Below are 24,312 nucleotides of genomic sequence, written 5' to 3' on the forward strand. Positions count from 1 at the left end.
AGGCGTGCAAGATGGATCGGCCATGTTATATGACAAGAAGGCCTCTTGCATGTCATAATGGAGGGTATAACCGAGGGGACCAACTCTACGGGACGCCCACGCCGAGAGTACCTGGAGGACCTGCTGGTGGACGTGCGCTGCTCATCATATGCAGAAGTCAAAAGAGCCGCACAAGACTGGGAAGAATGGAAGAGGAGATTAGATGAAATTGCTGCAAACCAATCCCAGGATTAAAACCAGAGAGATAGATTGTAAATTTATCCTTAAATATTATTATTCTTGTAAAAATTATCTCATTAGCAACAAGAGTCAAAGTTTATCGAGGTTATTTTGGGGTTCCGAAATTAAAGAGAAGATAAGTGATATAGACAAAGTGGCATTTGCCGAAACTTTCGTATAAGTAATATATATATATATATAGTAATGTACATCTAAAAAAGATGTCACTAAGCAAATGGTTGGAGAAATGCAGGAAAACTAAAATATAAATGTACAGAGATTTAATTCAACTTCTATAGAAAATAAAATCCCAAAACATACTTATTGTGTGCGAAGTTTGGTCGGCGGCGCCATCCGTCAATCTCCAATCGTCACGTGGCATCCAACAATAAGATTCGCGGTGCACAACGATGGTCTTAATTTGGCATAGGTTGTCTTATTTTGGCAATTATGTTGTTTTAACTTTTTGTGCTGATTCTTTAACGCACGAAATAGGAATATCGGGTTGATCTTTGACCTGATATTATTAATAAAAAAAATCTCATATTTTTAATGGGGTTTTACAGCACAAACGCACTTAGAAACGCACAGAGAAAGCCGCCACTGGGTTTCAGTGGCGTACGTTACGCTGTGAGTAAATGATAAACATCCATTTTATTGTCATCTTCAGCTGATTTTTACTATGGCCAACTAAATAAATTAATAATTGTACATGACAATATTCATGAGAAAACATATCAGGAATTTCTTGCCATTTTAAACCCCGCATTCCGAATTTCTACAGATTTATAACTATTTCTTAACTTAAAATAAATGTTGTTTTGGAAGATAATATCCATACATTTGCAGAGACGAAACAAAAAAAATATTTATGAAATACCCTCCATAGAAAAGCATCGTGAAACATGCTCCGAAAATTATTAAAAACTTATTTTTTTCTGTTATATAACATATTACAAGGTATGAATATTCATAGTGCATCTTTAAATACAACAAATGCATTGGTTGCTCTTTTTTCAACAAGTTGTGATGTAATACCCTCTAACATTTGTGTTTACATATCTCCCTTTCAAACCATCTTCCTCTTCTTTTGAACTCATACTACAGAGAAACAAATGATTCTATAATTTCATCTCAATTTATTGTTCATTTTAATGCGTTTTAAAATAATTTGTAAGAGTAAATTACAATCTGCATCAACGACACTAGTAGTAACAAAGATTTTTAAATGCAGTTTTATTGATGCTAAAAATGTCGATATCTGAATTAATTCTGTTCAACAGAATGGGGGAAGGGTCTATTCCACGGGTTTCCATTAGGAGGTTCCTTTATGGGAGTTTAAAACAGTACAGACAAAAAAGCACTACAGTTCAATAACATAAATGTATGAATGTGAATGAAGCAAGGAGTGTGTGCTTAGACCAAGTTATTTGGCGGTCCATGATCTCTGACTACTCATATAGCGAAACGGCTTGAAGGTTAGTTAGTTAATGCAGACAAATTTTATTATAAGGAAACAATATAAAAAATCAACATTAAAAAAAAAATTTTTTTTTACCACAATACCCCAAAAACAAATCACTACAACAGTTTTGGCAGTGAAAATCAAAATACCAAAACAAATACTGTTTCATAAACTAGATAAAATTATTTTTCCTGTGTACGCATTTAAAATAAACATTACTATTTCTAAATAATAAAATTTTAGTATCAAAGCTGAAATTTTTTATTTAAAACGCAAACCAAATTATTACTTAATTTTTTACCACAGTCGTTGATAAATTGAGAGAACTCAATATTTATGAAACCGCATTCGTTTCGTTTGGGAAATTTTTAAGAAAACTGTAACTTCACTTTCATCTCGTTCATATAATAAAAAAATAAATATTTTTAACTTTCTAGATATTTATTTTTATTTATTTATGTCTATTCTTGAATACACATTTTACAACTGATTACAGTGGTTTATATTGTAGTACAGAGAAAAAAGTACAGAAAAAAGGTATACAAAATAAAGAACATAGGTTGATGTAGGTAAAACTTTGTGTGGTTGATATTGTATGTTACGCGAACACCTCACTAGGAGAACCTGTGCTGAGGTGTTAACGTATTTGTGATTAAGTGTGACAGATATTTATGTGTTGCAGTAGAAAGTTTTTTTTTTTTTACAGACATATATTGAAACATGAAAACACACATTTATATGTGCGTGTATGTATTTTTGGATAATTCTTGAAGAACGTGTATAATATTTAATTTTACTTATCATATTTTGGTTATGTTTGGTTTGGAATTATAATATTTTGAACAAAGTGAATATCTTGATTTTTTATCCAGGCTACGATATGTTTTTTTGAGAAAGTTTATAGATGTATTTGTAGTCATTGTTGTTTCAAAGTAATGGGCATACTGTTAAAAAGTTTGGTTGCGTAGTATTGAAAGTGTCTTTGTCCGTGTTTGGTGTGTGTTATCGGAAAGTTCAGTGTTTTATTTGTTGATGACTTGGTTTTTATTATGGCTTTTGGTTGATTTGTAATATGAAGATTATTATGGATGAGATGTAGGAGAGCAGTTTTGGCGTAAAGTTGTCTTATGGACATTACGTCTAGAGTTATGAAGATTTTGTTTGAGTTTGTGTAGAATGGTACTTGCAGTATGAGTTTTATTATTGCCTTTTGAACTTTTTGAATTGGGTCAATTGTTGTGTTTGTAGCGCTTCCCCAAGCTAATATTCCATAAGTGGTAATGGATTGGCACAGTGCAAAATATATGAATCTGAGTATTCTGAGTGGAAAAATGTTTTTGATGGATTTTATTAGGTGCAAGACTAGTTTTAGTTTATTAGTGATAAAATTAATGTGTTCAGTCCATTGAAAGTGTGTATCAATAATAACTCCTAGGTATTTTATTTGTTTTACCCTTTCAATGTGTTCGCATTGGCAATAGGATGATGTTTGTTTACATTCATGCAAAAACAAGTTCAAGTTAGAAGGAGGTTGACCTCTTTGTGTAATACCATGTGTGATGTATTTTGTTTTGACTGTGTTAACGGTATGAGTATTTCTGTTTAGCCATTTTATGACAATTGACAAACTTTTTTATGAGGATTTATATATTTTTGGTTTGACTAATTGATAAACCATAAATCAAATCAAATCATTTTAAAAATTGTTATTTTTGTTCCTAATAACTTGATCTTAATTGTTGTTATTATTTAAATTTAAATTTACGAATCTTTTTCGCCGTTTTATTTTTATTACTGTATAATAATGACTAGCCATTTAATAAATAAAGATTCGAAATTTTATAATTGGAAAATCATTTGTCATTCAGCATATATTCTGGTCTAGTAATGTGTAATTTCTATCACCTAAGAAATTTTAAAAATATAGTTCTATTGGATTCATATGTCTTATACTGATTTATAAATGTGGAAATTCTAACTAAACAATTGTAAATGTTCTCCAAAATGCCCTGGAAAGAATCTCAGACTTGTGATGTCCCGAAAGAAAACTGTTCTGAATGCAATTACTAATGTTATCCAAATTGACCCTGGTAATAAATTACATCTTTGCGATTCTTTCAAGGATAAAGAAACCATCCTGTCACTTCGAATTCAACCAACAATGTTCTCAAAATTTGTTTTGACAGCATCGCCATTCCATTGTAAGAATATTATGTACTAAATACACAATTTGGCTGTCCTGAAACGGGAATCCTTCCAAGTTGGACAGACAAAGGTTCATTTTGTTTTGTATTGTTTGTAATTTATATATATATAAATAAATAAATTTAACGTAACTATTTATTTTTATTTGTTGTTGCAGCGCAAGCAGTCTCCAGTGGCCGCCTGCCGAGACACCCGGAACACAAAGGAAGGTAATATACTCGTACAACTGTCCCTTAATTCGACCTTTAAGGCGTATTAGGCCAGCATTTCTAAAAATGATTTAGAATTCTTCGATTTCTGAAATGTTTTAGAATTAGCAGCATTATTCAGGATTCCGTGACGGAAATTTGAATTGCAAAATATGGAAATTTGTATTTGTGGCATTAAAAAACCGACTGAAGGGGTAGATTATCCCTAGATTCGTATTCCCCAATTCCCAAGTTCACTCAAGACCACGCCCTACATAGTTGTCTTGTTTTAGAGACAGATTACTGATTATATTATCTTAGCAACGCACTACCTACAGTAGTGATGAGACATACCCTGCATTGAATTTACCAATTAAATAAAAACCAAAAAATCTTTATTATTTTTAATGATAAACTAATGTTCAAGAGATAGATTTTTTTTATGCAGAGCACAAAGGATAATGTATTATTTATGAGCAGTAATTATTAACCTGATACACCTATATAAATTTTAAAAAGCTTCAGGACTCAACAAGTACATATTGAAGAATTTGGCGGGTTTCGAATAAGCCGACGTAGCGCAATTGGTAGAACACACGACCGACAGTCAGAAGGCTGCGGGTTCAATTCCCGTCGGCGGCATGTATTTTTTCTCGGAAAGGTTTATTCAATTTACATAGGTGTTTCAGACTAATAATTATTGCTTAAAAATAATAAAAAATATCTTCAACTACTCTGAAATTGAATCTGTTACAATAAGATAAGTTTCATTGTCAAAATACAATAAGTCAATATGTTTTTGTTGCCATTGAAACTTATTTGTTTCATAATTTATAAATAACTCCTTCCGATAAGAAACTTTAAATTTATTACGTAATAGCTGTAATCTCACATCAGTCTGTCTCTGCAGTTAGAGAAACAATAGCGCGTGTTGCTTTTACGTCCAACAGATGGCACCGTTTAAAAAATATATATATGGCGCTGTTTTTAAAAAAATCATATTCATTCCTGTCACACGTGACATCTATCCAATATAGGTATTTGTTTATTAATTTTAACGCCCTGATGGGCTTTTCCATGATTTATTGCATAATACAGTGACAACAGAAGGTTTTTATTTTTAAAACAGTAACAAAAAATAACATTATATAAATCAAGTACGTTCAAACATGTATACATTCATTAATATGTGTGCTAAAAACTTAAAAGGAGTAAGTGATGTACTCGTATGAAAGTGTATAGACAAGATTTTAAAAAAAAGAAAAGAAATGATAAAAGTTAATAACGAGAAAATATGTCTGAAATTAGTTGCCTTTTGAAACCCACAAAATTATGAACACCAAATATATCAATAATTTCACAGTATTTGTTTGTAAGGTGATGAATTTTTGGAATTGGTGAATATATAGAGTATTTATTAATTTATTGGACAATTTGTATAGCGCCGCTTTTGTGAGATATCACCTCAGGGGCGCTTTACAGTTGATGCAGGTACCTATTACAAAACATATAAATATTACAAAAATAAACAGAATTTAAGTTAAGTAAAATGAAGTACAGAAACAGGTGACACGAAGATAGAAGATGGAGACTCTGCAGCAAGAATCCCAGGTGGTGAGGAAACTGGTCCAGCTGCTGCAGCGAAAGAGTCCACCGCGTCCACCAACAGTGCCAGCACGAGGTTCGTCATCCGTCCATGTATGTGTCTGCTGCTAACAAAGCGCCGACACAATATCCTCTCACAGATACCAGACCTTGGCAGCACCGCTGTGACGTTCGACGAAGATAGAAAATGGAGACTCTGCAGCAAGAATCTTTGGTGGTGAAGAAACTCGACCAGCTGCTGCAGCGAGAGAGTCCACCGCATCCACCAACAGTGCCAGCACGAGGTTCGTCATCCGTCCAGGTGTGTGTCTGCTGCTAATAAAGCGCTGACACCTCAGATAGATAAGAGACCCTAGCAGCACTGCTGTGACGTTCGGCGAGTTTATCATTCATCTCCATGTAATCCTGTTCCTGGTAATTGTTGAAGTGGTGCATTCTGCCCGCAATAAAAAGCGACGGGATGATAAATTACCTTTGGCTTATCAAAACACATGCCTTCAGAGTTTCCGAGAATTCCGTTGAAAACATCTGGGGTGCATTTACCGATCGACGTTCGTTTCGAATATCGAATATTTTTGAGCAAAATTTCCGAATATTCACTTTTAAAACACTGCACTCAAATCACTTATTCTAAAGTTCTAATAACTGGTTGTTAAGTTTATTTTTATTTTAGTTAAAATATTATTTGATTGATTTTAAAAATAAGGGAAAGGATAATTTAAGGAATTTTGCCTCATTTCCCTTGAAAGTACAAAAAAAAACACAAAGCGGTTGGAGGACGCGTTGGGCCGCGTCCTGCTGCCACGAAGGGCGCTATACCTAGAGTAGTTAGTATTGAGGTTATTGTTACATTTAAAAGTGTCTTTGCTTCGAGTTTGTCTGGCAAGTACATTCATATAAATGAATGCCAATATTTCAGGGCTGTCAAACAGAGATTTAAAAGTTTTGAATACAAATAATATATCAGTTAGAATTCTTCTATCTGATAGTTTGAGAAGTCTGGTTTCGGTACGTAAGTCATTATAATTATATAAAAACACAAGCAAATTCAAATGCAAAGTTGTGTCAAAATTTCAAAGCAATCAGTGAAGATCTTTCGGAGACTTAAGATTTTTTACAAAGAAACATTAACATTTTGATGGAGGACTGAACGCAGTTGGCGCTAACCAAACATTGTCCAAAGAAGCGCAGCTAGCAGTCCACAATGGAGTGCTGAAACCTACCCTGATGTATGGCAGTATGACTTGGAACTGACAGAGAAAGGATGAAAGTAGACTGAATGTCGTAGAAATTAAATCGCTGAGGCGAATGTGTGGTAAAACCATGTAATTGCTAGTTATTAACTTGTATTATTAATTAGCTCTTTTTAAAAAAAAAGTCTGGTCTCTATACCTTCCAACGTTTAACTCACATAATCCTTAGTTTATTTGTTATTTATTTTTTGGACGCATATTAATGACTGTATGCATGTACGGTCATACTTGATATGTAGATTATACTTTGATTTACTTTACCATTTCAAGTACTATTGTTTAAATTCGATATTAATTACGGAGTTGGTATTTTGCCATTTATTACACTTATTAGTTTTTTCTCTAGACACAACAGAAATTATTTTTATTATTTTTTAAACATTTGTTTTAAAATACATATCAGTATATTATATATATTTATTTTCTATTTACCTGACGAGTAAATTATTTTACTGTTTTCAGTCTTACTGGTTTTGCAACAAACATGAATAATTAAATGCATATATTTTTTATTTTTTTATTATTTACAATATTTTTTACAATTGAATATATGAATTTACAGTGTACAAACTAACTTTATACAAGAATCTTTTATTTATTTACAATATTATTTTATTTGGATTTAATGTTAATCTTAGTATTAGCATTTGATTTTTATCTTTTTTGTATTTAGTTATGCTATTATCCATGTATTATGTTGCACTTACATACATACACTCTCAATTTATTCTGTAAAAGCCCGATAGGGCGTTTATGAATAATAAATAAATAAATGATCATGTGAGAAATGTGGAGATTATCATCTCATTAATGACATTTCACCAATCAGATTAGTGCGCAAAGAGAACTTTATCTTTACTATTTGGACATCCGTAAAAATAATATTTTTTAAATGATACGCCCTGAGGGATTTGTTTTTTACACTATCCCCATACAGGAGGTTGTGAGGAAAATAATTTCCCTCGGGCCTATATAATATTTAGGGATGCTGTGTGGAGAATCTTTTGAAAGTAGAGAAACAAGAAATATATATAATAGATGGTTAGGAATCTAGGGATCAGTGTGTCCAGGAGTGACGTATAAATATATCGATGGAGAGGTTGAAAGGTCTCCCCAAAGCAGCCTCTCCCGATCTGGCACGTCAAGCAGGTGTTGGGCAGGTGCATCCTGAACACACCTCACCCGATGTATAATAGATTGTTAGGAATCTAGGGATCAGTGTGTTCAGGAGTGACGTATAAATATATCGATGGAGAGGTTGAAAGGTCTCCCCAAAGCAGCCTCTCCCGATCTGGCACGTCAAGCAGGTGTTGGGCAGGTGCATCCTGAACACACCTCACCCGATGTATAATAGATGGTTAGGAATCTAGGGATCAGTGTGTTCAGGAGTGACGTATAAATATATCGATGGAGAGGTTGAAAGGTCTCCCCAAAGCAGCCTCTCCCGATCTGGCACGTCAAGCAGGTGTTGGGCAGGTGCATCCTGAACACACCTCACCCGATGAACCCGGTCACCCCTGCTAAATCACTTGCGGTGACCTGTGGCAGAGATGATGGTTATCCAACAAATGGTGTAAATCTGAATTAATTCCTTAATTATGTGAATTTTCCTTCTTTTGTGTTTTATTCAATCAATCGACAAATAATTTCAGCGACACTGAAGGAGGTTGCATTTTGCCCGAATATCCAGAAGACGGAAAATACATCGCACGTCCACATAAGCTTGAGCCAGGCCAACTTATCCCAGAATTCAGCTACCTCCAGTATTCCTGCAACGTTGGTTACGACCTGTCTGCGGCCGCCGCCCCCTTGTGCCAAGAAAGTGTGTGGTCACCAGAACCAAAAACTATCACCTGCAACAGTTAGTACACTTCTTTGAGTTTCTCCAAATATATATTTCCGTTATAAGGGTGGGTGGTTCAGTCTCTTCAGTCTCAGAGCCGAACTGTTGAACTCAAGAACGAGTTCTCATTTGACATATGCCTACCGTATACACACGTTTGACGTGTTATCCCAGTTATTAAAAAAATGTATTTACCATATCTCATCTCATCTCATCACATCTCATCTCATCTAATCAACTCTTCTCATTTCATCTCATCTCATCTCATCTCATAATAATAAAAATAATTATTGGATTATTTATATAGCGCCGTTTTCGTTAGAAAATCACCTCTAGGGCGCGAAATCACCTCAAGAGCGAAAAACATCTCCATTTCATCTCATCTCAACTCATCTCATATCATCTCATCCACTCTTAACTCATTTCATCTCAGCTCATCACATATCATCTTTTCTTATACCTCCTCACATCTCATATTTTTCATCTCATCTCATCTCAACTCATCCCATCGCATCTCATCTCATTATTTTATTGTCAACAATCATAAAAAAATAATATGGATGACAAGATTTAGTTGTGAAGTTGAGAATGCTATCCACCAAAAAGAAAGCATATGATCATATTAAGAATTTGATCAGAGCTATACGGCTCTGCAAAGAACACGTTTCTTATCTAACTTTACCATTTAAAAAGTGTCTGCTAACCTTGTGATTATAGTTAAATGCCTTGGAATTTAAAATTGGCTCTCCTCAAATGTAGTTTTGCCGATTTTGAAGACTTTCGTTTTGGGTCGTCAATTCATCTCATGTGAGCTTTTATCTAAAAGTTATCTGTAAAAATAAACTAATTAAAGTTGTTTTCATTGCCTTCTTTCAGGGAAGTGCAACATGGTGACTTCCTTCACAGTAGACTTCACGTGCAGAGATCCCATGTACAATTTTATCCCGTGCGCAGAGAAAATGCCATCGGGAACCATCGTCGATTCCAAATGCAAGAATGGACACAGCTCAACAGACTTCCTGGAGGTCTTGAAGTGCGGCGGTGGTGGCAGTTGGGACAATCCCACTCCAAAGTGCAAACCAGGTCAGAACGTTAAAGGCATCAGAATTACAATAGATATTGATACCGATGCGAAGATCGGGATCACAAATTAATAACATCACAACTATGGACACTTATTAGATCATTTTTTAGCAGAACTTAAAAAAGAGAAAAGACATAGTAGAAATGATAAAATGAGTACCTCGGTATACGGTTTACGAAAAACTCTAACAATGAAATCAGAAGTGAGGATATGAAGGCGAATATTCTAAATGTATTGATTTGATTAAAATGACGATGAAAATCTTTACATATACAATTTAATTGAATATCGTTGGAATTACCAAATTACCCTATCCAAGGGGACTTTCCTTAGATATTCCTACAAAGGTATGGAATGGTAAGTAGTCTCTTTTCTGATTCTCCACTAGAATTGTTTAGAAATGATCTCGATTGCATCAAACTAATGGTTTTCCTTCCCATTTGAACGAAATAAGCCAATTTAATTATTCTAAGTACCACCGGATGCATAAATGTTTTGTAAGTAGCTGGGATTTTTGGTAACCTATTTGTGTTTTATAATATCATCTTCAAAAGTACATCGGTAGAATTAGATTTTTCTTCTTCAAACAAATGAATCACGGAGGTTTTTTATGTGAATACCGCACAAGACCAAGTCTCAACGGTCTAGAGCCAGTGAGATTATAGCTTCCCCAATTGAGATATAATGGTCAGTATATCAATACATCCCAATGGAGAGGCTGAAGGTAGTGCGGAGGGTAAGTATATGGGGAAGAGGAAGGGGGTTTTCCTTCATTGGGGAAGTGATGGATAACTTCAGGCTGACGGAAGAGGAGTCTGACTCCCGGTGACTTTGACTGTTGCTCTTCAAAATAACGTATAGACGTGAAAGTACCATCTACAGAGGGCAGAGGACCCTTAGTATGCTTCATTTGTTTTTGTAGCAAAAACATGAACGGAATGCAATTGCTTTCGCCACCCAACTTACATTTTATTACCTCTTCTTATTCTCTTACATTCTTCTACTTTTCTTCTTTTTTCCTTCTCTTTTTCGTCTTCTTATAGAATATATAGATTAGCTTTCTGATGTCCAGCTTTTGATAATGACCATCTTCAAATGTCTCCAGCTTCGTCGATTCTCGGAAACAATCACCTATTCGAACCTAAAGATAAAATTCACGTTTTTTGTCAGTATTAGGTATTTTATATACCCGCCGTTTGAACCAGACCTCGCTCATCAATCGTCAATCCCATTATAGAAAAACGATAAAAGAGATAGGATATGTAATATACAGTTACTGGATATATATTTTTTAATTGCCATTCGATAAACGAATACTTTTTATACATTTATTACTTTTGATAACCTAAATTATAAATTGTATGATTGATCTGGTCGTCAGATGCGCGGAAGATGCAGGCCGGCGAAGATGTCGCAGGACTTAGGCGCGTGGGGAGCTTAGTAGGCCAAGGATGACATCCAAGGCCAGGGCGCTAATGTAATCTCGCGGAGTTGATGATTATCCGAAGCTTCTCCTTTAAGGTTTGTGAAACGCCGGGCGTAGTTATTCCGGGGGTCATGGCGGCGCGGTGTGGTAATACCAGGGAGTGACGCGGGGGGGGGGGGCGGCTAAAGCAGCCGGCCGATGAGTTGGCGGCAGGCCCTCGCAGCGGGGTCTCACTTGTGACTGCTAATTATTGACTATTTACTGACCCTCTAAGTACCTTGACGTTGTCGTTTATATAGGCGCAAATTCATTTTAAAATAATCCTTGCAATCGCAAGTAGGTAGTTGCGCCGCACCTTTTGATGTTTCGCTAGTAGGTTCTAAGGCGATGCGGGTTACACGTGCGAATGTTCCCGAACATGTAGCTTACCGCTACATCTTCAATCAATAAACACATATTTTTTAGTTGTTTTCGGAATTTTCCTAGTGCTGCATCGGAATATGATATGTGAATATGAATGCTGAATTAATCGTTTCTATATTTGCAGATTGTGGTTTCGAGAAGGGGCAGGGTGTTTCTTACGTAGTCCACGGACAGACGGCCAGGAAGGAATCGTTCCCCTGGCACGTGGGGATATTCCAGAAGGATGGAGAAGTCATCACTCAGATCTGCGGTGGAAGTATCATCCGCTCAAACATTGTCGTCAGCGGTATGTATTCGATTTTAACACAGAACTATAAAATATTTTGAAATCTTGAAAATTCTGAAATGTTTGACAAAATGATAAATGAGGTTCACGAATAAATAAAGAGGGTGCAAAAACTATGCACAAAAATACCAAGTGCTTTAAAAGACCGGCAATATGAAGATAGACTAAAGAAACTCAGATTACCAACTTTAAAAGAAAGAAGAGAAGGTGGTGACTTAATTGAGACTCTCACAATTGTATCTGGATATAGTTGCACTAGCATCCATAATATCTTCACCATCAATACAAATGATCTAAATCTCCTTGGACACGAGGAAACACTTCCTTGCAAACAGAGTGACGGAAGTATGGAACAAACTTCCACAACATCTCATCGATGTTAATATAAATCAACAGAAGCTCGGTTTAATTATCACTTGGAAAAAAGAAAGAGTTAATTTTCGAATTTTAAATTAACTCAATAACTATTTGCCCCCTGGACAATTTCGGGAGATAAAACCGTAGTCTTTTTGGGAAATATATCTCCAAACCCGACTCGGCCGGCCTCATAAAAATTATGTTATCTCAATTTTTATTACGGTCAGAAATATCATTTTAATAGTTTTTGGAAGAATGAATACCACGCTTCCAGTTTGAATTAAAAATAATAGTAAACGCTCCCCAAAAACATTGAAATAATTCTATGAAACAACGATGGCTCCAAATCTCCAAACTCTCCTAACTGTTTTACAGGTATTAATGTTTACCACAATAAATCTAATGACAGAATATATCATTCGATTTCAAACCAATTTTCAATATTTTCAGCAGAGTGCATTTGAATAATTGAATCTCTCAAATATATAATCAAAAATAATTGTGAACATTCCCTTGTACTCTCCAATTCTCTCAGTTCCCTCCAAAAAGTTAAATCCAGCACTACTCTTAATCCTGATGTATATCTTATGGGATTACTGATAGCTTCCATTCAAAGCTCTGGAAAAATCGTAACTCTGATTCGGATTCCTGGATATGTTGTCATCATGGGTTACAATTTTTCGGATTCCTTGGCAAAACAAGGAGCATGTTACAACCACTATTTCTCCAAAATATAAATTTCCTCATTTATTCGAATGAGGATTGAACATTGTTCCGTTACTTCTCACCTTTTAAAAATTCACGTGTTTTACTCTTCAGATTGATGTGATCTAGAAGTGGGAACTTTAGATCACATATTTTTTGGTTGTCACTTTCCAAACAAATCACCTCTCTTCTATAAAGCCTTATCTAAAATAGCCTCCCCTCAATTCAACATCTCATCTCCAGTCTGAATTCAACTACAACCTCCCACATAGTTTTGAAATAAACAATAAAAATTCTACAAATTCACCTTCCCTTTCTCCATAATTGGAAATGATGGCTCGTTCTAGGCCACCTTTGAATGGTGAAAACCAGAAACATTTGGAAAAAAAACGTTTATCAGTTGAACAATATTTGTTAATGCTTGCAAATTTTTAGTTAAATATTTTTTATAGTTTCTTATGAAGAGGTAATTACAGTTGATTCGATAAAATCATCCGTTAACGCCTTTAAAAAGTAGTTTGCGTTCAAAAAATTTATATTTCTAATTGCATATTTTGGGACTCTTGTAAGGTGTCACATTGAAAAAAAAGTCGTTTTGTAAAAATAAAATCTGAAAGAGTCTTTTATCTGTTCTCAAGAACGGTATTTTTTTGCGAAAATATTTCTCGCTGAATCTGTATTCTGAAAGTTCTTCTAAGAGACATTGCAAAATATCAGAGGCTTTAGTTGTTAAACTAATTGTTAAATTCGATTACGGATCAGAAGAATGCTGCCACCCCATTGATAAAAAGAATTTGAAATGATTTGAATAGTTGTTTCTGAGAATTTGAACAATTCTTTAATTTCAAAGTTAATTTTCAAGTTCTGTTAAAGATTTTTTTCTAGTTTTGTTATTATTTCTGTTCTGTTAAGCAACTAGCCTATAATGGTATGATAACAGAAGTTGAATAAGGTTTTCACAGAACCAGAAAACGAACGTTTAAATTCGATGAATTGTTCGAATTCCTTTAAAAAGCCCATCCTAACTCTAACTTTCTTGTGATTTGCAGCCGGCCATTGCTTCTGGGACCACATCAACAACGAGCTCATTCCTCCCATTAATTACAAAGTAGCAGCGGGAAAGTTTTACAGAGGCTGGGATGACGAGAGAGAGAGAGGAAGTAAATTGATCCAAAGATCTGAGGTTTGTGAAGGAAACGGTGAATTATTATATGATATAGATTTTGTTAACGACAGCTCTTGGAAACTTTAATCTAGATCGCGAAGTTAATTTGACTTCGGTGACCAAGCGATATAAGAAGGATATTTAGGAAAGGAAAACAAATAAGGATACAGCTGGGAGGGTGCCACCAGCATTTTTAAATAGGATTTAATAGATAGGTTGAATCTTTTAACTTGCTCGATGAGCTGTTGAAATTATACAAATTATCGGCACAATCTCTGCTCCAAGTTATCTGAGAGGATGTGGTGGGGGATGTAGGTATACATTAAAGTATTAATAAATCAGCAATGCCCGAACAGTTGTAATGAGAAATGATTCCAAAATAAAATGCGGGGTTGACTGTAGTGGGCTGAACCTTTCGGAGAATTCATTTAAACTCTTTAAGATTTGTTCCGATACATTATATCAAATGGATGGTAGGAATCAATAAGACTTCCGAATATTGATGTAACTGTGATAACCCTCATCGCATAGTGTGATGACGTCCAATTACGGAATTAAATTATAAACACATTATTCAAAGCTTTCAGGGTGTGCCGCCGTGTGCAGGGTGTGCGCCGTGGTTTCGATTGGTTCAGTTCGACTTGTGCAGTTGACTCAGTAATTGATTTTGTCATTTCTTATCACCATGTTAGTTTTGGTAGCCGGAAGATATTAAGATAACTATTTTAAGGATGTTAAGGAAAATAAATTACAAATACAACATAGAAATCGTTGGAAAATGCATTTAATAATAATAATAGTAAATTCTTTATTCCGGGATGTGGGGAGGTTAGTGCAATCTCACACATCCCATAGAGGATATAAGTACAAATAATATTTACATATAGTAAAGAAAATAAAAAGGCATTAAAAAATTAAAAATTAAAATTAAATAAAAAAATGAAATTAAGTTAAAGCAGAGAAGCACGGGAATCCATTGGATCTAAGATTGTGGGAGCAAGTATCTTTCTCTTATGTAATTCATTTTTTGCCATTAATAGAATGGATTGAATCTCAGAATTCGTAACACGTAATTTGTAGTCTTTGTCTGGAGGGCCATTAACCACCTGAAGTCTCACACTTTAACTTTAAACACTCAGTGGAAGAATTAAGCACACTAATTACGGTTGTTGATGCATAAGTAATATTTCCAGCGTAATGCGTAACATTATTCTAAGCTTTTAATTTTCAAAATTGGTACTACCTATCGTATCAATGGGTTAAAATAATGTATTATTAATTCTATATTTGAAATGTGTATACATTTTGTTTAAATGTTTCACCGATGCCCATATAATAATTATAAAAATAATAATACATTATTTGCCAATAGATAAATTTCACATTTTTTTTTACATAAATTCTATTGACAAAAAGGTCACTGCTCAGCTATGCATTCCGGATCTCCCGGGAATGCAGCTGGTTTTCAGCAGTGCCTCCAATATATTAATATATAAATATTTAGGTATAATAATGAACAATGAAATAATATTAACAATAAAAACTCGAAACAACATAATCTAATAAAAATAAAAAAATAAATAGCAGGTATACAAATCAGTGCAAATTGATAATAAAGTCAAATAAACAATTTACATAATCGCAACCACATGTAACTAAGTATCCCCTTCATTGTAACGATAACAACCATTCGCAGCAAAGCTTTTTGAAGCAATGCAATGATGTCGATATTCGAATTGACATTGGTACTTCGTTCCAAAGCTTTGATGAAGAATAGCTATAACTCCCCTCAAACACAGTCGTTTTATGTTTGGGGAAAACGATTAAGTGGTTTCTTTGACACATACTACGTGTATGAGAGTCACGGGACCACTGCAATCTGTCAAACAGATACCTTTGAATTCAGCAAATTGAACATTTGACACAAATGGTGTAATTTCCTTCTTTTCGACATATTTAGAATCTGATTCCGATAGAGGTAAGGCGATATATGATCCCGTCTCGGGACATTATAACAATATCGGACACATGCATTTTGGACTGGTTGTACTTGTTTTGGGGTTTTCAGTAAAGAGGGACCATATACTGTGTCTCCATAGTCCAATATTGAGAGAACAAGACTATCATTAATATAATCTATCGTAATTTCATTGATATATGATCTCTTATATTATACAGCAGACAAAGTCTCGAATAGCACCACTTTGACTTGTTTTTAATATGTTCCTCATATCACAATTTACCGTCATATGAATTATTAAAGTGAAGATGTGTCACTGGAACAGTGCGCTTGGTTCATACAGCTATTTTATTTGTTCCCATGTATTCGTCTAATGAGCGGTGTTGATTTTTTTGTTTGATTAGTATAGTAAGATATCTTAGAAATATTAAAAAATATATTATTAAAGTGAGCCTCACTAAGTACTTACTGCTTACCCGTGCTGAGGCCCATAATATTTAAAAAATCTAAGAAATACGTACGTCATTATTAATCCGGTTGTGTTTAATATCTGTATTACGTAGGCTATTTTTTTTTAAATAAATTCTAAATGTTCTTTAATCCATAACTTAATTTTGTTTGTGATTTTTTTTGTTTATTTTATAGTTAAATTATTAAACGCTTTTACTGCCTGTTATTTGTGATGTCTTTGTGTCCGTCAAAAGCTTGTGCATATCGTCGGAGTTTTTATGTTTTGTATGTACGCTCGTCTAATTGGTATATTATTGTAAGTTTGTGTTTGTTGAAATTTAGTTAAAACATGTACTTTAGTAGATAAGTGCAGTTTTTGTGAACATTTGGCGGACGTCAAACATGTTGATTATTTGGTCACCGTCAGTCATTCTATGTTTTTTTTAGGTTTTATGATAGTTACCTTTATGATTGTTTGCTGTGTAATTTTGATTTAGCCAATAGCTGAGTTTTTTGTTGCTCCTCTCCAAGCAATTAGATGGTGGATGTAATTTTTCAAGTTTGCGATAGCATTAATATTCGACAGGTAAATTTATTCCTTTTAAAATCAATGATTCTAAGGCAAACGTTTGTTTTATAAATACTTTCCGCAGTAATCCTAAAACTATAATATGACGTGATTTCACGGGTCTAAAGAAACAATAATAACGAGTGTTGTTTTTAGGTGAGGAGAATACTGTTGCACGAACGCTACGGAGGTGATGAACAAAACCACCAGAGCGACTTGGCTCTTGTAGTGCTGGAGAAGCCATTTTCTTTCTCGGACTCCGTTAGCGCCGTGTGCTTCGACCTGATTGATGACCAGCTCAACACCATTCAAACCGCCGACGGCGTATTTGGCAAGGTAAAACAACATTGAATTGCTTGTTTTCTTTTGTAGCTACTCACAATTACTTTACTGTGTTATATATTTATTGTCGATCTATAATTAACGGCACAAACACCAAATACAAACAAGTTAGTTATTTATGATTTAAGATTTTCACGGCCAAAAGTATTTTTGTTATTTGTTTTTGGGGTATTATGCCGTGTTGCGCTAACTCCTTCTTTAGCCAACGTTTCGGACAGCATTGCAGTGTCCATCATCAGGGCAGATATGTTATTGTAATAATAACATATATTGTAATAATACCCCAAAAACAAATAACAAAAAAAGTTAGTTATTGACCTCATGGAGGGCGCACATTGAAAATACGGCCAAACGAATACGCGATGTAATTTTCTTCTTGAAAGATATACGCAACATTGTTGATAAGAAAACCATTAAAATTGTGTACTATGATTTTTGCCATTCAATTATCAGGTATGGCATACTAAACTGGGGCGGTGCAGCCAAGACTATACTAGATCCGTTAGCCAAGGCACAAAAAACTGTAATGGATAAAAAACCTTATATGTATCCATCGTCACCCTTATTTAAGGAAACAAAATTATTAGACGTAAGACAAATGTATATACATGCACTCATAATGTACTATACGAACAATCCCAAGCTTCATAGTCTTGTAGATCACAGTTACACAACAAGATTAAAAGCAGAACAAACGATGATAGTACCAATAATGGATACACCGTTTGGACAACGTTTCCATGTATTCCTGGCTCCTAAGGGGTATAATGGGTTCAAGCAGCAATGCAGGAACAGTTAAAACAGGCCCTCTTCAAAAGCAAATTACCGTATGGCTGATAGAAAGTGGCAAAACGAAGTGGAAAAGCTTCCTGAATGAAATTATTGTCTGACTGAAGAAAGACCCGTCAGTGAAATCATTCCGACTATATCCCTATTATCGTATATATATATATATATATTTTTTTTTGTATTACGATATATGTACAACATTGTATTATTGTTTTTATGTTTTTTTTTTTTTATGTTACGACCATAATACAGGCATTTGCCTAGTTTGGAGTTTTAATAACAAATAAGTAAATAAACAATTTTTTAAAATCTCTAAATATTATAAAACAAAGTAAGTTAGTTCTTCTAGACTACGCAACGGATTTTGATAAAGTTTTCAAAATCATTTAGAAAATTTATTCCGAAAGGTTTAGATATATAATACATGCATATTATATTTATAGAAAGTAGAGAAAAGATGGCGCGTGGAGCGAGGGTACACGTCAGCTAGATTCTATTATAATTTTAAGCGTATCTGTCTGTTTGTGCGCTTAGTTCTTCTAAACGACACAACGGATATTGGTATGGTTTTCACTATCATTTAGAATTTTTTTCTGAAGGTTTAAATAATACATTCATATTATATTAATTGAAAGATTTTAAGTAACGCCGGTTTCACGTCAGGTAGTATAAAATATAGAAAGAAAAGAAATATATAAATGAAATGTTATTCAGTGGCCTTGTTATTATACGCACTGCTAAATTTTTTCATTAGTGCAGATTATTATTTCGATAGATGCTTATTAAAAACATCAGCTAACAAGGCATATAAGTTACCAATCGTGTGTAATCTATTTGTAACAAAATTGTAGCCTGAATCCGTAGTACGATTGTTACAATATTACATACTAGGGAACGTTGAACTAATGGTAGGAACGTTAAAGTGGATCAGGATTAATATATCAGTGCTATCCAATGGGTAATTCACAATTTTATATAAAAATTAAAATCAAAAAAATTATATTGTCACTTAACTTCAAAAATTTCAAATAATGTAAAAAAATCAAAATCTAATGATTTAAAAAGAATTCCATATCTAAAATTAACTAGGACTTTTGAATTACGTAATTACTAAAGACTTATTGTAGGGTTATATTCTAGAATGCTTCTAACAATAAATGTGAACAAATGTGTCAAAATAATTTTAAATCATTGGAAATCCTTACTATGAAACCATGTATTTTCATATATGTACATATTGGAAGCGAATAAGAGTCTCCAATGACAATATTTTTGAATTCTCTATTTTCAGGTGGCAGGATGGGGTAGAACAGAAACTGGTGAACCATCGTCTGAACTAAAGACCCTGACTATCCCAGTCATTAATTACCAACAGTGCCGAATTGAACTGGCCAAGTACAAATTTGCTAAATACTTGACTACGGATAAGATGTGTGCTGGGTACAAGAATGGTAAGTAAAAAAAGTTCACTTTTGTTTAACTTCACACAATCGATCGGAAGGGTATTTTTGAAGAGAGGAAGGAATGAATATGGGTCTTAAAGAGACCCATATTGTAGTATGGAAGAAACCCGGTAGAACAAAGACAGCATTCACACCTACTGACTGTGCTATAAGTTGCGCTGTTTGTTAAGGTAGGGGAATCCATCAACGGACTGCCTGTTTCTAGAGAGTCGAGGGTTCTTTTTTTCAAGTATTGAGAGATCTGTCAAATTCAAGTCGCTTGCGATTTGTACAGGGTCAGCAGTTTTGTACTATTACATTATCTGAGGGGCCCAATTCACTGTACTGTACGCCCAGCTCATGAGATGCTAACTTGACTCTGGCTTCTTTCGATGTAGCCACCGTGCTCTAGCTGATCACTAATATATTGAATATCAACGGTGTAAATAAACCATTCACCATAATTCATGTCAGAGAATAACAATTAACTGTGGCATTTGATCATAAAATGACGACAGAAAGTATAGAATTAATACTAGAAGAATATACCTAGCTTCTGTACAGTTAAACAGATCCGCTACATCTGCGTATCTATTACTAACTTCATGTAATCTAGGTACAAGCGAGTGTTTGAAATGATCGGTCTTGGAATTGTTACAATTAAACAGGGTTTTAGAACGGGTAGCTCTAATGCAGTGGTGCTCAAACTTGAACTGCTGGCGATCTACCTCAATATTATTGGATTCCGATCGATCGACTCTGAGAGGCTGCAAGTATGTGTGATACAGGATTGTCGTCTATGTAGGTAGGGTGTATCGTGGCGCAGGCATAATTGTATGGCCAGTGGCCACGAATCCACATAGAATTTGGAGGAACGACAGAAATTAGTTCGCAATATGCATTTTTTTAGTCAAGGTAGGTGGAGGTCTGCACTAAAAAGTCAATGAAAAAACTTATATTTATTATTATTATTTTGGCAAACTAATGTTTTAAGACAAGATTTTTTACGCATAGCATAAAGGGTAACAATTATTTTTATAAGCAATAATTATGTCATGTATCTTTTATCAGGAGATTTTTCAATGTGGATGAGTGTTTCAGGCTAATAATTATTGCTTATAAAAATAAAAATAAACTTATATTTATTCAAAATTGCAAGTTTATTGGTTCTTACAAAAAACTAAGTTTCTAAACTTAACTAAATAATGACTTTGGATGTTGAAGCGTGGCACTGCATGTCCTCAGCATACTTTTCATACGATGGTACGTAATTACCGAGTGTTAATCGCAAGCACGATGACATAATGTTCGTCAGTTAGTCGATTGTGATATTTTGACTTAATTATCTTAATTTCAGAAAATGCAGACTCGCACAAGTAAGTTGACCCAAACATTGCCGTCAACTGAAGGGCGATTTGCCTTAGATTCGCTTCAGATATAAAATACCAAAATTTTGTATCAGATGCTGTGGCTTTGAGATGTATATCTGATATTATCTGCAATACCTCATTTTCAACAGAAGATGAGTCCATGTTAAACTGACTTGCTATTTCAGTAGCAGATTCCTCAATGTTTTTACACGAAAAAGGGTAACTCATAAAAGATGCGATATTTGCCAATTTAGTGAAATCATAAAAACGTCTTTCGAATTCACCCAAAATATTTGATAATTCTCACTCATAAATATCAAAATTCAACTGAGGAATCCTTGCTTTCAAAGACGGAAAATGTTTCAGATCCTTTTTTTTCAGTTGATCTATCACAAGTTGCAATTTACTTTTGAATGTGTTTATTGCGCTAATCATCTCAATAATAGTTCTTCCTTTACCTTGAAGCTCCAAGTCAATGGTGTTTAAATTCATTGTAATATCTGTCAAAAAAGCTAAATCAGTCAGCCATTTTCCGTTTTTCAGCATCTGAGTGTCACCACCTCTTTCGTCCAGAAAAGTTATTATTTCGGGCAATAATTCTTGAAACCTTTCTAGGAATTTTCCGCGACTCAACCACCTGACGTCAATATTACAACAAACACACATAGATTGCAACAATAACATTTGGCTGTCATCAGTTGTTTTGTTTTGCTCTATCTAAAATTAATTTTTTACCATTATATTTTGTTTTCTGGCCAAAAAAAAAGTGTAGTGTGTTGTGCCTTGAGGTTTCTTCTCCCTTCTGATCTTCCAGGAGTCACTTTTCGCTGCTGATTTCCAGATATTTATAAACTTTTTTACTTCTGTCATTTTTCATACTATTATTGTAGTTGTTTACTGTTGTGAATAATGGAGGAAGATTTCCCTCCTGTACCCCCTACAAAGCCCCCAGATCCCTCTCCGGACCCCCCAGACGGGGAAAATGTAGAAATTTCTGACAGTGATTCTGTCATTTTGACTTCTACCAAAAAAAGGAAATTTACTCCTTCTTCCCCAATAAAACTTGACTCGCCTTCGACTTCACAGTCCCCACCAGCACTTTCTCAACTTCCTCCAACAAACTTTTATTCTCCTCATTCCCGTGGCCCATTCGTAGTATACGCCCAAAAAACTGAGCAAGGAAAAACCATCCACCCTCTGGAATTTGGAAAATTCCTATCAAATAGCAAGAATCTTTCAATCAAGCCTGGAGGTGTAAAAGCCGAGGGTCGCTTCCGAATCTCCGTCGAATTCCTCTCAGGGTCAGCTGCCAACAGTTTCATCAAAAATATCTTCATTTCATCTAATTCAAAGTTTAAGGCATATATCCCTACTTTCAATGTCACTCGCATGGGCCTGGTCAGAGGTATCTCGACCGATCTGTCCATCGAAGAAATTCTGTCTTCACTTTCAACCCCCCAACACATTGGCAATCCCATAAAAGCCAGGAGGCTAAATTACAAGGACTCCTCTGAGGGTATAATTTCCTGGAAGCCCTCCCAATCTGTCGTTATCACCTTTGAAGGTCAATCTCTTCCCTCCCATATATATTTATTCTTCAACTCATTACCAGTTGAAATGTATACTTATCCCACCACTCAATGTTTCAATTGCTGCCGTTTTGGTCATACCAAAGCTGCATGCAGATCTCAACCCAGATGTTTTAAATGTGGAGAAAACCACGCAGCTGACCAATGTCCTTCTTCCTCCTCACCTAAATGTTTTAACTGCTCAGGCTCACATACAGCTATCAACACATCTTGCCCAGAACAATCTCGCCAAAAAAATATTAAAATTTCTATGGCCTCTCAGAACTTGTCTTTTCTGCAGGCTTCTAAACTATTCCCGCCTGTCAAAAAATCATTTGCTGAGGCTTTATCCAGCAACTCCTCATCCAACCCTCTTCCCTCCACTACAACAACTTCTTCTCGTTCAACTAAATTCACATACAAAAACGCTATCTCTAAACCGGCTCCTGGATACGATCAGCAACAACACAACTCACTGCTCTTAAATCCCAATGGTTCACCTCTTTCAAATGCCACAAATGGGTGTGCAAATAATTATAATCCGTCCTCAATGAACTCTCTTAAACTTTCTGAAAAACTCTCCCAAGACAATTCTTCATTTATCCAAACTCTTATTATGCTTCTAATTGAGCTTATTTCTTCTCAAACTAATCTACCGTCCAACGCTGCTACTATTATTTCCACATTAAAATCATTTATTCAAAATGACTCTTCAGGATGTCAGAATACTTCAGTGGAATAGCCGAAGTGCTATTTCTAACAAATCTGATCTCCTTAACCTATTAAATTCCAACTTTATTTCTTTGGCTGCTATCTCGGAGACTTGGTTTACTCCATCCACCCACTTTAATGTGGGAGGGTATTCCTGTCTCCGCGACGACCGCCCGGAAGGTTCGGGTGGCGGTGCTGCCCTTTTTATTAAAAAATCCATATCATTTTCCCCAATAAATAATATCAAACCCCCCAATGCTGACTTCCAAATGGTTGCAGCTAAAATAAAGGACACATCCTTTATTTCAGTCTATCTTCCCCCAACAGCCCACTTCAATAAACAAACTTGGTTGCAAATTGTAAGTCAACTAAGCCCTCCTTTCTTTATATTAGGCGATTTTAATGCCCATTCCCCCGTCTGGGGTTCTGCTTTCTCCGACCGAGATGGTCGAAGTGTGATGGATTTCCTAGATCAATCCAACCTTTTCCTTTTGAATGACGGATCTCCTACTAGGATCTCACGCCCCAGTACAAACCCCAGTGCAGTGGATCTATCGATATGTTCTACTAGTCTGGCTTCTCTCTCCTCGTGGGTGGTGTCCCCCGACCCTTGCTCCAGTGATCATTTCCCGATCACCATTACTTATCAAACTTCTTTCCAATCAGACAAGTCTCATATTTCAACAAAAATTAAAACGAAACACACCAAATGGGATGAATTTAACTCTCATATGGACAAGTTCCTATTAAATTCACCCGCCACCGATATATTTTCCGTCAAAGATGATTATAATAACTTCAAATCAATGCTCATAACTGCAATAAATAAATCAAATCCTCCCCCTAAAACTAAATCTCTCAAAAAACTCCCTCCAACTCCCTGGTGGG

At 35.0% G+C, this 24,312-nt stretch overlaps 1 protein-coding gene across 1 annotated transcript in view; it reads left to right on the forward strand.

The window, feature by feature from the left end:
* The window catches only part of LOC149410005 (mannan-binding lectin serine protease 1-like), a 37,134-nt gene that overhangs the window by 5,932 nt on the left and 6,890 nt on the right, over positions 1 to 24,312 (forward strand). Inside the window, exons 2-8 of the mRNA XM_089648929.1 lie at positions 4,047 to 4,098; positions 8,588 to 8,796; positions 9,655 to 9,861; positions 11,836 to 11,997; positions 14,109 to 14,242; positions 17,359 to 17,538; positions 19,625 to 19,784. Of these exons, the coding sequence (XP_089505055.1) occupies positions 4,047 to 4,098; positions 8,588 to 8,796; positions 9,655 to 9,861; positions 11,836 to 11,997; positions 14,109 to 14,242; positions 17,359 to 17,538; positions 19,625 to 19,784 (1,104 nt within the window). The remainder of the gene's footprint in view (positions 1 to 4,046; positions 4,099 to 8,587; positions 8,797 to 9,654; positions 9,862 to 11,835; positions 11,998 to 14,108; positions 14,243 to 17,358; positions 17,539 to 19,624; positions 19,785 to 24,312) is intronic.

This window comes from Hesperophylax consimilis, chromosome 28, assembly GCF_061612785.1.
Source record: "Hesperophylax consimilis isolate HC1 chromosome 28, BYU_Hcon_1.0, whole genome shotgun sequence".
NCBI lineage: Eukaryota > Metazoa > Arthropoda > Insecta > Trichoptera > Limnephilidae > Hesperophylax > Hesperophylax consimilis.